A 15,397-nucleotide genomic window follows, 5' to 3' on the forward strand; every position below is an offset into this window, starting at 1 on the left:
TGCTCTCTGAGTCCACTGGGGTCACAGCGTTGGCGTGATCCCGGCAGCCCATTCTGGCCTATGGAGAGCAGGTAGCCTTCAATAGTGAAAAACGACAAGGGCTGTAATTCACTACTAAGACATGCCCCAAACATCAGGGCATGTCCTACCTTATGCCTACAATGCACCCTGCCCTCGGGCCTACCAGAGGGGTGGCTAATATGTAGGTAAGGGAAGGTTTAGGGACTGGCAAGTGGGGGCACTTGCGCAGTCAGCGCGACGGTCCCGGACCGCGCACAGGGTCTGCGTTGGCAGGCCCTAGACACACTTTACAAGGCCGCTTCTGTGGGTGGCGCAACCAGCGCTGCAAGCCCACCAGCGGCATTGGCATTCACGAGCCCTGGCACCCCTGGTGCACTTTACTGGGGACTGACAGTGAATCCAATAAACCAATCATGGACATCAATTACAGGTACACTTTACCTAGGGAGCACTTGCACTGCGGCACGGATTAGCCGTGGCGCAGTGCCCTGAGCGGACAACACCAGCAAAACAATCGAGGCACACCATCAAAAAGTGGAAGGGAAACTCACGCCAAGGTGCCAGGTCTAACAACGCACAATTGCCTTTGTGATTCAAGAAATCACCCTACAGAATGTCAATGAACTTGTTTAGATAAAACCAGTTTAGCTGCACTGATTTTGTATTTTTTATACACGTTTATAATTTGGGAATTCTGCCAATGATCTCACCTCTGTTGGCATCTTTTAGCTGTGTACTCAAATTCATATCATCTTCTAAATCCACTTCTTTATTGAAGACAATATCCACAGTGAAGGGTGTCCCTCTCCTTACAGTCAATTGATCTTTTCCAAACATTGTGGTATGATGTGACTTCATATTCTCCTCGATGTTTAAGGAAGCGCTTTTTACCACGAGGCCTGTAAAAAAGAATGACACCAGATTTTAGGTTAATGACAGAAAATCTTTTTTTCCGAGATAAGCCTTTCCACCTTGAAAGCTATCTCATAAGTCCCATTTCAGAAATGGCATCCATCATCAACTACCCGAGAAGGGACCCGACAGGAAGAAATAACAGATTAGGAGACTGTGACTGAAGTGATGTAGGTAGCTGGCCTCACAATCTGGATCCCTCTGAGTCAAACTACCACACCAATGACACCAATCTCAATATGAAATGAGCAGATGTAATGTGACAGGAAGTGACAATAGGGAAAGTGATTGTGCACAAAGTCATGCAGCGGATGGGCCAACCATCAATGTTGCTTGGGGCACGCATCATCCATTCTATCCACCATGCAATGCGTTGTAAGTGACAAGACGCAACATGACGCGAGACGCGCACAAGACAATTCCAGAATTGAACTACACTGTGCAAAATTATGCTGTGGGCAGTGTCCGAAGTTACTGGATGTAAGAACACTAGACTCAATTTTACCAGCCGGAAAAAGTGACTGGCAAAAGCACTTTGGAAAAGGGATGCATTGCACAGCAGACACTCAGCCTAAGCATATAGGAGCATGTATGGCTCTTCCTAGCAGGAATAATCTTCTCTTTCTATCCAAATTCTGTAAACCTTACACCATTTAAAATCTGCTAAAACCAGGTGTTAAATGCGTACATTTAATCCCAAGGAATTGCAAATTCCGTGGAGGAATACACCCAGAAAATCCTGGTCCTCACAATTATTTCCCATCCCCTGGACTTTAACTAGTAATAGGAGTAAATGTGTGCAAAGATATCGGACAAAAACAGCAACTCTGGCCTTCTGGAATCTCCACACACGTACTATTAAACTCGTAATCGGGGCTTTTTGTGATATAGATAGCAGATGCAACATGTGTCTTTCTGTGACATCCCACACCCCAAAAGATGAACCCACCATACAATGCTTAAGGAACGGCCATGAAAGGAAGTCCGGAATTTAATAAGACCTGCATTTGGAACTCTGGGCAGGTGGATAAGGACTCGCAATTTGAACTATGAAGCAATACAGCTACAGTGATAAAAAGGCATTCTCTAGCTACAAGGAGAACACTACTGACAACCAACGATATGGGCTGACAGCACATTTATTGCCTCTGGAAGACAATTCTGCACAGCTGATGTAGAAGAAAGAGAGCTATGCAACATCATCGATTGCAGGAGTGGAGACTTCATGATGTGCACGTGCTCTCATCAAGTGTGACCAGGAAAAAATGCTCTTTACAATGCTGAGATGAGTGAATCTGACATGTCTGAAGTGGATGCATTTAAAATATCTGTCAAGGTTCCTAACTAGCCCGCGTCTGAATATATGTTGCCGTCTTCAGATCCACGAAGATCAAATAGAGGCTGTCACCCTCCATTCTCACCGTTTTCCACAATATAAGTTGGAGTCTATAGATTTGGTCCACGGTGGAAATGTTCTTCCTGAATCCGGCTTGATAAGGGCTTAGGATATCATGATCTCCCATCCACCCCTGCAAATAGTCAAGAACTACCCGTGCAATGAGTTTTTGCATGACGTCGATCAAACTGATCAGTCTATAATTTGCTGGAAGAAGCGGCGACCCCTTTTTAAAAACTGGGACTATTTCTGCCCCTGCCCAGGTTTCGGGAATTGGCATGCCCTTCAAGATGGCATTAAATAGAGCCCAAAGATAAGGTCTCCAAATTCCTGGTTATGCCCGGAAGAGATCCCCTGGGATCTTGTCCAATCCCGGCGCTTTGCCAATAGGGAGCTTACTTATCGCACTTAAAACTTCTGAGAGAGTGAATTCAATAAGTTCATCATAGTTAGCACTAGGAACAATTGGAAATACATTTCCACAGGAGACAGGGACATTCTTTGTGGTATATAGGGCCTGAAAGTGAGCTTCCCAGGCTTCTGCAAATATATTAGGTTCGATAGCAGCCTTGCCCTGACAACTACTAGTGGCAACTATGGGTCAGAACTCTCTTTTATCGTTGTAGTTTGCAGAGCATCCCATCTGTCCATTTCCCAGGCCTCCTTCGCTAGCCTAATGGTCTCTTGTACAGCGTCCTCTTTTCTTTGATTAATGGCTTGTTTTTAGCTTTGAAGGCCTCCAATAAAGCTTGTTTTGCCAAACAGCAGCTGTCATTAAACCATGAGCAGATGGCCCTCTCTTTGCCCTTCGGATGTGACTTTGGGTAGAATACATCAGCAAGCTTTACGACTAGACATGCATGTAAGTCTGCAACCTTGTCGATGGGAGAAGTGTTATCCACTGCGACTACCACTTCACCCAGTTCTACTAACACTGGAATGACTGCTGCATACAATGCAGACAGCTTTCTGTTGACTGCTGGATTGCCCCCCACCTAACTCTCCTCCTGTTGTTAGAGAGGGTTATGCCACTGTCTACAGCGATACTAGTGGGCACAGGAGTTCCCAGATTTGGCAACTCCAATACTAATGATAAAGCATTGTGATCGCTGTCATGTTCTGGGAGGACAATGAAGTCACAGACTCTGGACCACAGCCTAGTCTCCACTAGCATGTAATCCAAAAGAGAAGCTTGGCCAATTCTATTGAATGTTAGGTTCCCTGGGATATCCGAGGGTGTGCAACCACCCTGAGAGAATTTTCCCGTGCCCATGTCTCCTGGAATAGGCAGATATCAAACTGGTCGACAAAAAGCCCCCAATCAGGGCAGGACAGCTTATTTTTTAGACCAGCAACATTCCAGGATAAGATCTTTAAATTCCTTTCTTGGCTCAGGTTGTAGGCAGAGGCTACAGTGGCACGAGAATTAGATATATGGACATCCCCTACTAAATTCATGGGAGGGCAGGCAGGTGGCCAATTGTGCTGTTTTTCCACCAAATCCCCAGAACTAAGGGGATCAATAGTTGCGGGGGCTTGCTGGCTAAGAGGGTCTGTCCCTGGCCTTGTTATGTCACCATCCACCTGTGGTAATGTTAAACCCAATTCGAGGATATTTTGTCGTACCCCGAGATTCATGTACCATCTGGGTTGGGTAAACGTATTCTCCCTAGACTCTACATGGGGCCTTGCAGGTCCCTTTCCTAGTTTCTTTGGCTGTCAATCTACTTCCTCAAGACCCTGAAATCTGTTTCTTACAGGGACACTGTATAATAGGGATCTGGGGGTAGGATATTTATAGTCACAATGGTGTACTGACCCTCGGTCCAAGGGAGTACTGGCCCTGTGTAGTGTAGAATAGTGGGGGTAAAAATGGTCCAGAGGTAGTGCTTGGACCTCTGTGTGGTACTCTAGAGGCCTATAATTCTGGTTTAATAACCAACATATGGTCTGAGGATTTTTAAAGTTTATAATCACACAGTCGTCTTGGTTCGTTTTTATGCCTTTTCGCAACCCACCAACTCTGCGAACCATTATAATTTCTCCCGCCCTATCATAGGGGAACTGCCTATTCCTTGCCAGCCAGAACAAGCATTTGTTCCTGAGATCTAGGTGAGACTCGTGCTGGCCCTTCTTGAATGAGGGTACCCCCGTAAGGATAATCACATAAGGGGAGGAGGCTGGCGGCAAATTTATGCTTGGCTGAGTTATTACTTCTATACTGCCTGCTGAGCTCTCTCCCTCCCCATATCCCTCTCTGCACTCGGTGTTCCCTAGTTGACTAGTAGTGCTTTTACCTTGTCTCTGGCTGGTGGAGGCTGCATTGTCATTCCTAGCTTCACAGTTAGAGTTCCTACAAATTATGTTGGTTGTGTGAGTTTGCTCCTGCTGTACACCTAAACCTGGCATGTACAGCCTAGCTAGTTGGTCACTATTGGAAGCATTATTACTAGGCCGTCTAAAACCCCCAATGCTAGTGAGATGTGCACTCTTGTGGGCACCCAAATTAATGGCAGGAGTTTGACCTAAGGTGTCTACCTGACAACTAAAGTCGGTCCTCTTCATCACTAATTGAGTTTGCTTAAGGCCCATGACTTCTTGTCTGCTGTCCACAAGTCTCTCTAGCTTGTGTATATAATCTGCTAAAGGGGCAACCTCCTCCTTCACAATTTCTATGATTTGGGCTAATAAATCTCTAATCATATCTTGCACCCAAGCTGGATAGGGCGGATCCATTTGAGCATTAGCAGTGCAATTTTTTGGAGGCATTAAGGATATCCGAGGATGCCACACTATATATTGGGCCCCCTCTAAGTTTCTTACTCTTAGGTGCCCACCGTTTGCTTGCTTACGCTTCCCTTTGTGACACAAGGTGGGGGCATGGCCCTCCTTGCAAGGTTCTATTCCAGATGTAGCTTCTTGGCTTAGAGATAGTAGAGGCACTGACACCTGGGATGGTAGGGAGTGGTTAGGGGTAAGAGCGTTAGAAGTGGACAATTCTGAAGGCGGAAGACAAAGATCTGGGGTTAGTGATACCGCCTTTCAGTGAGTTCAATCTCTGTTGTTACCACCCCTATAGCCCTCTGCAACATTCTATCAATTGATGTCGGTGGTAACAGGGAAGAGGACGTTTCTTGCGGGCGAGGCTGTTTTATAGTAAAAACGTGTCTCCCCATTGCGGGCTTGGGGCGAATCGTAGGATGTACCCTCCTAGCTAACACCTACGTTACAGATAGTCAAACCAGAGATTCCCCGTGATCTACAATGCATGGGGTAGATATGGTTAATATTTAGACAAATGGGAGCAGAGTGTGCGTAAATCAAATATAGCACTTAGCAAGGTAGGAAAAAATAAATAAGGTTAACCCAATCAGAAGAAATATAAATATAATCATCTAGCCTTCCCCTGTAGACAAAAACCCACTACAAGTCCTTAGTCCTTACACTATTCCTCACATGAGTCCAAGGCGTTCACCAAGGCAATACCAGCTAGAGATGTTACCTACATTCAGCGTGGTAGTCAACCTCAGGAGGGCAGGTGAGCAAAGTCTTACCCAAGATACTCCCGGAACATAAGGCGAAGAGACGCAGCCCTGCCCTGCCTCTTCCTGGCGATGACGGGCAAGGACGAGCCTGCCCTTGGCCCAGGCTTTGCCCGGGCACCGCCCGCGTGCGTCCCATGCCACAGTGGGAGAGGCAGCGCTATAAGCGTGATGGCCCGCCACCCTCTCACCGGCAACACCTGACGTGGGGTTGGGGACTCTAGGACTTGTTTTGATGAAGCAGCGCTGTAGATGCCGTGAAGCACTGTGGCCGGGTATGTCTGCGGCGCTCCTGTCCCCAATTAGGACCAGGGTGATGATGGCAGTGAACTCCAAGCCCGAGACAGCAGGGGCAGAAACAGCAGGGCAGCAACAGTGGGTCCCACACCGCGGTGGGAGAGGCAGCGCTATAAACGTGATGCCACGCCTCCCTCTCACCGGCAGCACCTGGCGTGGGGTTGGGGACTCTGGGACTTGCAGTCCTCTTTTTGATGAAGCAGCGCTGTAGATGCCGTGAAGCGCTGTGGCCGGGTATGTCTGCGGTGCTCCGGTCCCCTATTAGGACCAGGGTGATGATGGCAGTGAGCTCCAAGCCCCAGACAGCAGGGGCAGAAACAGCAGGGCAGCAACAGTGGGTCCCACACCGCGGTGGGAGAGGCAGCGCTATAAGCACAATGGCCATGCCTCCCTCTCACCGGCGGCACCTGGCGTGGAGCTGGGGATCTGGGTCTTGTAGTCCTCGTTTTGATGAAGCAGCGCTGTAGATGCCGTGAAGCGCTGTGGCCGGGTATGTGCGCGGTGGTTCGGTCCCCTATTAGGACCAGGGTGATGATGGCAGTGAGCTCCATGCCCCCGGCAACAGGGGGTGAAACAGCAGGGCAGCAACCGTGTGTTGTATTTCAGAAGGCAAGGCAATAATGATCGGATGTAAAAGGTGGGGGGAAGGGACAAAGGAGGAAAAAAGGATGTACCTTCTAAGTTAATTCACAACAACACAAAAAGCTTATCATTGATCAATCCAAAATGTGCTGATCTTAAATAGAAGTATTTATGACTTCAAGGTCAATTATTTGTTCAGAGCAAGATCCACTAGTCAGAAACTGAGGGGGGTATAAGATTAATTCATGTTCTAACGTCAGGCAGTGACAATCGCTATTGAGATCACCGCTGTATTTCTAGGGTCAATATCAAATTTATGAGCCAGCATAATATCATTAACACATAGGTGCAAATCAGGGGTCCATCCTTTTCTGTAGTGATAGCTACTTCTGATCTCTGAAAATCGTAGTGAGCTACTAAAGGCCAAGCAACTCACACATTTTTATGAGAGACCCCCCATGCCTAGCTTCATTGACTTTATGATCTCTTGAGCAGTGTCTCCTAAGCACATGTCTAAGACCATGATCTACTATTCAATGTCTTAACAGTATCTCCAACTTGACCATCTGAGGGCCATATTCTCATTGAGCTATCGACGAGTTAATGGCACCTTAGCTCAGCCAAACTCGCGATAAATTCATCACCCCATTCACATGCTGGTGCCAACAGCCCATAGCACCAGTTTACTTGCGATAGCAGCCGCAAAAAACATCGCCACAGATGACCCCTGCAACTATCGCTAATGAGCTGCAGAGTAGGCGTACCCGTGCAAAAAGCCATGACAACACCACTCCACAACATTCTCAATGACCAGCCACATTGGCGATACAACCACAAAACATGCGATAAGGAGCGTTAGCAGCAGGAAATTAACTCCTGCTCTGACCTGATGTAAAGTCGGACAGCAGCCGGCACAACAAAAGGAAGCCCAGCCCACAGCCACACCTTAAGAACAACTTATGCCATGGAGCTACTCATCATGCAGCTCGGAGCCCCAACAGGCCCACAACACCCACTGCCACCACCTCCAGGCCCCCGCACCCCCTGGACCACCACAGAGGAAGCACAGGCACAGACCGCGGACCTTCCGAAAACGCACCAGCCTCACAGAGATGACAGCAGAGTATGTCTTTGCCCACTACAGGTTCAAACGGACAACCGTCCTCTGCATCCTGAACATCATTGCCCACAGGCTGACAGTACCAACACAGCGGATAACCAATATCCCACTTCAGACAAAGCTGCTGGCTGTGCTGCACCTGTTGGCCTCTGGGACTTTCCAACCAACAACCGCCAGAGTCAGAGGAATCTCATAGCCAGCCCTATCAAAGTTCCTCAAACCTGTCCTGGATGCCATCATCAGCTTGGTACTCCAGTACCTATACTTCCCCCACACTACGCAGGAACAGCTGGAGACCAAGCAAGGCTTCTATGCCATAGCTGCATTCCCGCACGTGTTGAGGACAATTGACTGCAAACATGTCCTACTTGTGCCCCCTGCAGACACTGCACACAACTATTGGCAACAGAAAGCACACGCATTCCATCAATGTGCAGGCAATAGTGGACTACCGGGGACTCTTCACGAATGTTGTCGCCAACTACCCAGGCAGTGTGCATGATTCATACATCTTCCGACAGTCCATCATCAACTGGCGCTTCCAGGATGGCACCTACGGAAATGCCCTGCTTGTTGGTAAGTACCAAATGAGCACACCACACACCTCAACTCCACAATCGTGCAACTCACAACTCTGGGAATGCACACGTTACAAACTCACATGCAACATGCCAAACAACATGCCCACCTACCAGACATGACAGCACAACTTACTGTGGTAACCTGGGCTCTCCATGTATATGAGCCATCAACAGCATGGCACCTCAGCCATACAATAGCATAATGTGGGTAGAGGTGGGAACAAGGCATGTGCGAAGGAGGCAAGTGACCCATTAATAAGCATGTACACAATGCCAAATGTGGCGTGGATGTGCTGGCCTGACTTCAGTATGCAGACCACACACATAGCCATGTCGACACACATTGCTGGTGTATGGAGTGTAGTGGACAGTGGACGCAACCATGTCACCCCAGCCAGTGGGGAAGATCCCGGAAATGTAGCTTGTTATGTCCCCCCTGTAAGCGTGAGCAGAGTGGGCTGGCCCGGCGTACGGGGTGTGGCTGCTACACACGTGGATCTGGGTGTGGTTCAGTGTGGGCCTTGACAAGGATGTGGCTGATGCGTGTGTCTCTGTTGTAGTGTATGCACCACCTATCACGCAATCGACAATGTTGCTATGTGGCATGTCCACGGTGTGTGTGATCGGCCTAAGGGGTACATGGGGGAGGGCATGCCCGCTCGGGGTCAGGGTTCACACATGCCAACTGTTGTGTGTGTCGCTATTAGCACAGCATGAGCCAAAGATGTACCCTTAACGACATGTCGAGTTCAGCCAGGCAGGTGCACTACATCTGTGTCAGCACTGTCCTTGCAATGGGCCTCATACTGCGCAGCATCATGACTGTGTCGTACTCTGGCCTGTAGACTGCACAGACCGGCATGTCAATGGGGTGCCGTAGGGGTGCATGTGATGTAATTGTGCTGCGTACACTAGTGAATGTGTTCGGGGGGAGGTGCAACAGTGAGGCTACGTAGTACACAGTGATGCAGCTCATTTGCAACACGCTGTACATGTCATACAGGAATCGCAAAGTCACACATATCACACACCAATGAACCAGTTAGCCTGCCAAACACATCATGCTGTATGTAGTTGTGACTCATGTCTCTCTGCACTGTCACAGGTGACCAATGATATGCACTCTGTGTTTGGATTATGACACCCTTCCGAGCCCTGAACACACAGGCCCAGAGGCAGTACAATTTGGCCCACAAACGCACCAGAGGTCCGTGCTTTTATTCTTGTCTGTTCATGTACATGTCACATCGGTGTGCAGGGGGTTTTGCTTGTCCCTCTGCAATGTGGGGGGAGATGCGGTTTTACAGCGTGTACCATGTTTGTTTCCGGATTGGCGCAGGTTAAATACTGAATGCATGTCTATGTGCATTCTGGCTGTTTGTGGGGAAATGCCTATCTGATTTAGACAATGCTCGTGTTTTCTGCGTCACAGCTGTGGGGTAGTGCTCGCAGGTTGTCATCTCACGGTTTGTTTACTCTGCTGTTCTGTTGCATTTTCCCGCCAGACGTGTTAGATTTGCAGGCCGGTCACTGGTTTTTGGTGCTTTTTGTACCGTAATTGGCCTCATCGCAGGATTTATTGCGTTCGCGTTACGCATTTTTGCGGCGTGGCGTTGATTTTAACGTGGTCAGTTGATGCGTTATCTGGTGACTATTGCATGGTACCGCCGTGTTGTGAATACCTGGTTAACACGGCGTAAAATTCCCGTGGTGGACTGCGATGTTGTAGGTTGCATTAAGTAACTTTTGCGATGGTTATCACACATTCTTGAGAATATGCCTGTGAGTTTTTTCACTTCAAGATGAATGAGTCCCCATAGTAGTCCCTTCTGAGCAAACACAACAATGTATTTCGTTTCTCATTGAGGGTACGTCACTGCTGTTCCAAATGTCCAGCCATACATGAGTTGTACTTGCGCATGTATTCTTGATGCCAGTGCACCACTTCCAAATGTCAAAACAGTAGAGTTCAGATAATAATTTATTTTGACATAAAACATAACTGACTGGCATTTCTTTGTGATTTACATATGGCGGGCTTCAGAGACTGGGCTGAACTTTACAGATAGTTTAGAAATTATTTATTATGTCACAAAAAACTTGTGATACTCAGGTTTAAATGGGCTAACTGGGGTGGAAAAAGCTTTGTGGCTGGTACAGCTAAAATCTGGAATCTTAGAGCCCTTCACATCAAAGCCATGCCTAATTTGCTAGCCTTTAGGAAAGAAATAAAAACCTGGTTGTTTAGGATTTTTTTCTTTCTTAGCTTCTTCTGACCTCACTTAGTAGAGCCAGTGCCAAGATACCTCCGGGTATTTGTGCACTCCAAACATTTCTATAACATAACATAAAACAGCATTTTCTTTGCTCTGCAGGCATTTTTAATATTGTTATTGAAGCAACCACGTTTCCTTTTCATAAACTTTCAGTCATTGTTGATGTTACTACCTTCATGCTACGATGGTCACTACTCATTACTTAAATATGTTCTTCATAGACTGAGTCTTAATCTATGCCTGGCTATGTGAGTATCTACATGCATGTCACAACCATGGTCCCAGGACTCGGTAACCCTGCTGGTTCCAGTGTCCCTGCATACAAGGTCCTCCACAACACCAGACCAACATACCTGAACCACCGCCTCTCTTTCCACGCACCCAAAAGACACCTCCGATCAGCTGACTTCTCTCCGGCCACCATTTCTTGCATCAACAAGACCAGAACGGGAGAAAAGTCCTTCTCGTACCTCTCAGCCAAGTCCTGGAATGACCTCCCCCTCAACCTCCAGTAAGCACCCATACTGCTTCCGTTCAGGAAGGACCTCAAGACCTGACTCTTCGGATGATGCCAGCACTCAACGGAGCCTCTCCACCCCAGCACCTTGAGATCCTCGCGGGTGAGCAGTTGTGCTTTACCAACCCCTGATTGATTGATTGCTTAGTAATTCATGCTGTGTAATTTGAGCCCTTATTTATGAAGGGCTTGCGCCTCCATTGCGTCACTTTTTTGTGATGCTGCAGTGGCATAAACAATGCGCCACACTTCCCCTTATTTACAAAGTGACGCATCTAGGCTGATGCGTCGCGTTGTAAATGCCTTTGCTACATTATACCTCCCAGAATCCATCAAAAGTCAGAGCCCCAGAGAACATTCCTGAGTTTCCTCCATTTTGGGCTCTTTTTTGCTTCACTACTGAAAATGCTTATTTAAAATGCATTTTATTTACATTTTTAAAAACATAAAATCCCGATCATCAGCAGGAATGCCCATGAGTGTCTACAAACATTATACATGTCCAATTCTGTCTGCAAAATGATGATGATAAATTATGAAAGAAACTCACAAAGTGCATTCAATATTTTTACTATTAATTAATTTATTAGTAATTCCCGTACAGTTTAATATGATGCATCCCTGTCAAAACCCACCAGAGAGATTCAATGTACATATAACTTAGGAAGAAAAATAGAATGCTTAAAGGAGAATGATTGACGCACATTGGAACATTGAGGGAAATATATATTTATAAATAATTTGACAGTGTTTTTTTGGTCCTTATCATGTCTGTGGTTTTGTATCATACAAACAGCTATTGTAAAATGAGATGCCTTTTTTATGTTGAATTCTTACTTTATTTATCAATGTATCTTTAGGTAAAGTTCCAGGACTGTAGTGGTCACTTAGAGCCTAACATACGTCTAGGACACAATTTTCAAAGAATTATCAAAGAATTGTTAAACAGATTGCTGAAAGAAGCATTAATTAACATCCAGACATCAGCTCTTCAGCATCAGAAGGTGTGAGCTTTGGCATACTCTCCACAGTTTAAAGGTATAATGTGTTTTGCCAATACATGCCTCCATTCCTATGCTATAATTATTGGCACATGTATAAGTATGATATTAGGCTGTGTCATTTCACACATGTATTTGGGATCAATTTTATTTAGATCAAAACCCTGGGAAGAATATCCAATGTTATTCAAATTGCTATTGCCCCCCTCCCCCCCCATACCTTACTGACCCCTGGTCAATGTTTATACCTTGTGTTCCCGATCATAATGCAGATCTCCTTAAAAAAGTCTCCATCAATTATCATCCCTCAATCTTATTCTTTATGTCCTAAGGTAGACATATAACTCCTCCTCCTTGACAAGTCCATACAGAAATTTCATTTTCGGTGAGACAATGTATTTGGACTCTGACTGGCACAATTTTCTCTCTCTATCCCCACATCATGGTTTTGCTTTGATTCTGTTAACTGCATGAAAAGAAAGCATATCAGGATTCTGTTCCTGTTTTAGTAGCCATAGTCTCGCCGCTGGGTAACTCTTGTCACCCATTTGATAGCCCTACAATGTTCTAACACTCTGGGGGATATTCTCAAGAACGTGTGATAACCATCGCAAAAGTTACTTAACGCAACCCTCAACATCGCAGTCCATCGTGGGAAATTTACGCCGTGTTAACCAGGTATTCACAACACGGCGGTACCATGCGATAGTCACCAGATAACGCGTCAAATGGCCGCGTTGAAATCAACGCCACGCCGCAAAAATACGAAACACGAACGCCAAAAAAGCTGTGATGAGGCCAAGCGCGATACAAAAATCTGCGAAAAACAACCACAGGCCTGCAAATCCCACGTGTCTGGCTGGAAAATACAGACAAACTGGGGGGGCAGGAGTTTCAGTCATAGTACCATTAGGCTCTGGAACTCCCTCCCACTTACTCTTAGGAAGATCCCGTCTCTGATAGAGTTCAGGAAAAACCTCAAAACATGGCTATTTAAAAACTAAGCTCTCTGTGCAGTATGCGGTCCACAAGTGCCTAGACACCTAAAGGTAGTAGTGCGCTATAGAAATTGTGATAACATAACATAACAATAAAAGCAGAACAAGAAAAGCATACCAGAAACAATCCAAAGTCACAGCACCATGGATGCACCCTGACCGAGCGCAGAGGCCAACGTGAACCCCACAAGCCCCACAGACCACCAGCAAGGTACAACAGGGTCAGGGAAGGCCAGGGAGAAGAGGGAGAGGAATGCGGGGGGCAGTCCGCAGCAACACAAGACCAGCATCACGGAGGTGACAGAACGTTACCAGCAACTGTCCCACAATCAGACTACCTGGAATGCAGCCGGAGTGTCGAGGAGGACAATGAATGAGGCCAAGAGGTGCTGGCATGACCAGGAAACCTAAACCAGGCACAAACCCGCTGCCAACAGGGAGGCAGCAACGGCGACTGGAGGTGGGACTCCTGCACCACAGGAGGATCAGGAGGAAATGGAGGCCAGTCATCAGTGTGCAAGGAGATGGGAGTACGGATACAGCTCGAGAGGACCTGAAACAACAACAGGGTGAGTAACGACCAGGGACTGGGGTACGGGGGAGATGGGCACAATGACACACATGCACAATCAAGTTTAGCACACTGCACACCCACAATGCCCCAGGATCATGTCCCTCATCCCTGTGGCAAACTGCAGCACACACACAGGGCAATCACAGCACATCCCATGACAATGTGGCACAAAGTGCAACACCGACACTGCAGAACAGGGGACACAACTGGGTACCCTCATGCGCAGAAACAGGCCAATCACATTCAAAGAGCAGGGAACTGTGAGATGCATATGCACGGGTACAACCTCACATCTGTCATGTATTCCCAATGTCCACTCTCCCCCCCAAATTGCCAGCACCTCCCAAACAGTCCCAATGTACATTGTCACACTGTCTGCATGTAACCAAGAACAATGAGCAAACATAAATGTCAACACAATGTCAACATGCATCACCCCTTCACATTGCAGAGGGACAAAAAACACCTTCAGCAGGTCAGACCAGACAAACCATCAGTGATGCCAGGGATGACCACCACACCTCCGACACCGACGCCCTACAACAGCTCAAGGACTTCTCCGGGCAACCCACCCACAGGAGCAGGGCAGCCAAGCCACATAGAGAAGACCTCAGCCCCTGCACAGACCACACAGCAGGAAGCACCCGCCACCACGGCTGGCTCCCAACACTTCACTGAGGCACACATTGCATTCCAATGCCAGGTGTCAGAATGTCAAAAGGAGGTGGCCGAACAGGTGCAGGAGGGATCAGAGCTCATGGTAGCCGAAATAGATTGCATATGTGGGTGTTCAAGTCTCATCAGGGACCGCCTACACCCCACAAAGGAGACCCACACCGTGACAGATACACATGCATGTGCACATGTCCTGCAATGAACCATGCCCAGAGCCACAGAATCATCATTCACACCCGACGCTCCATACGACGGCCCAGTCCACTCCTCTTACATATTGAGTGGCTGACGACAAAGCTACATTTCTAAGGTCATACCCGCTGCCTGCAGTGACATGTCTGCGTCCGCTGTACACAGCACAATGTAATGTTGTAGGACCCATGGCCCTCATGCATACAAGACCACCTGGACACATGCATATATCATGTTGAACTGGCTACAGGCACGTGCGCCCGGCCCCTTTTTTGGCAGGACCACATGTACAGTGACGCCTGTGCTGAATGTGTGTGGGGTGAGTATAAGCCAGCCCACACAGAGTGCTTGGTGCTGGCAACAACTTTAACAGTGGACACCAGTGCAATGGAAACAGAAAACACCTGCATAACAGAGTCAACTGCTGAGCAACAAGGAGGGTGCCGGAGCAAGGACAGCTGTCCCCCAACATTGAAACAGAAGTGTCCGTGAGTTGCAGTGCACTGAGGTTGGGGCACTAGAGATGAGCGCGCTCATGTGAAGAAACTGCTAGGATTGTGTCCCTTCGGGTTGGTCCTGATGCAGATGCAGTGGGGTGTGTCACACCTGCATCAACTTCCTCATCAACGTCCCAGGTCTCCCACTCTGCCTGAGGTGACATTGTCGTGCAACCTCTCCATAGCACAAAACTCAATCAGTAACTGTCCATGGGT

At 47.5% G+C, this 15,397-nt stretch overlaps 1 protein-coding gene across 1 annotated transcript in view; it reads right to left on the reverse strand.

Annotated features, from left to right (window-relative positions):
- Positions 1-15,397, reverse strand: part of LOC146812225 (protein-glutamine gamma-glutamyltransferase E-like) — a 261,472-nt gene that overhangs the window by 222,532 nt on the left and 23,543 nt on the right. Inside the window, exon 2 of the mRNA XM_085619255.1 lies at positions 732-920. Within this exon, the coding sequence (XP_085475381.1) occupies positions 732-920 (189 nt within the window). The remainder of the gene's footprint in view (positions 1-731; positions 921-15,397) is intronic.

Source organism: Triturus cristatus, chromosome 7, assembly GCF_964204655.1.
Source record: "Triturus cristatus chromosome 7, aTriCri1.1, whole genome shotgun sequence".
Lineage (NCBI taxonomy): Eukaryota > Metazoa > Chordata > Amphibia > Caudata > Salamandridae > Triturus > Triturus cristatus.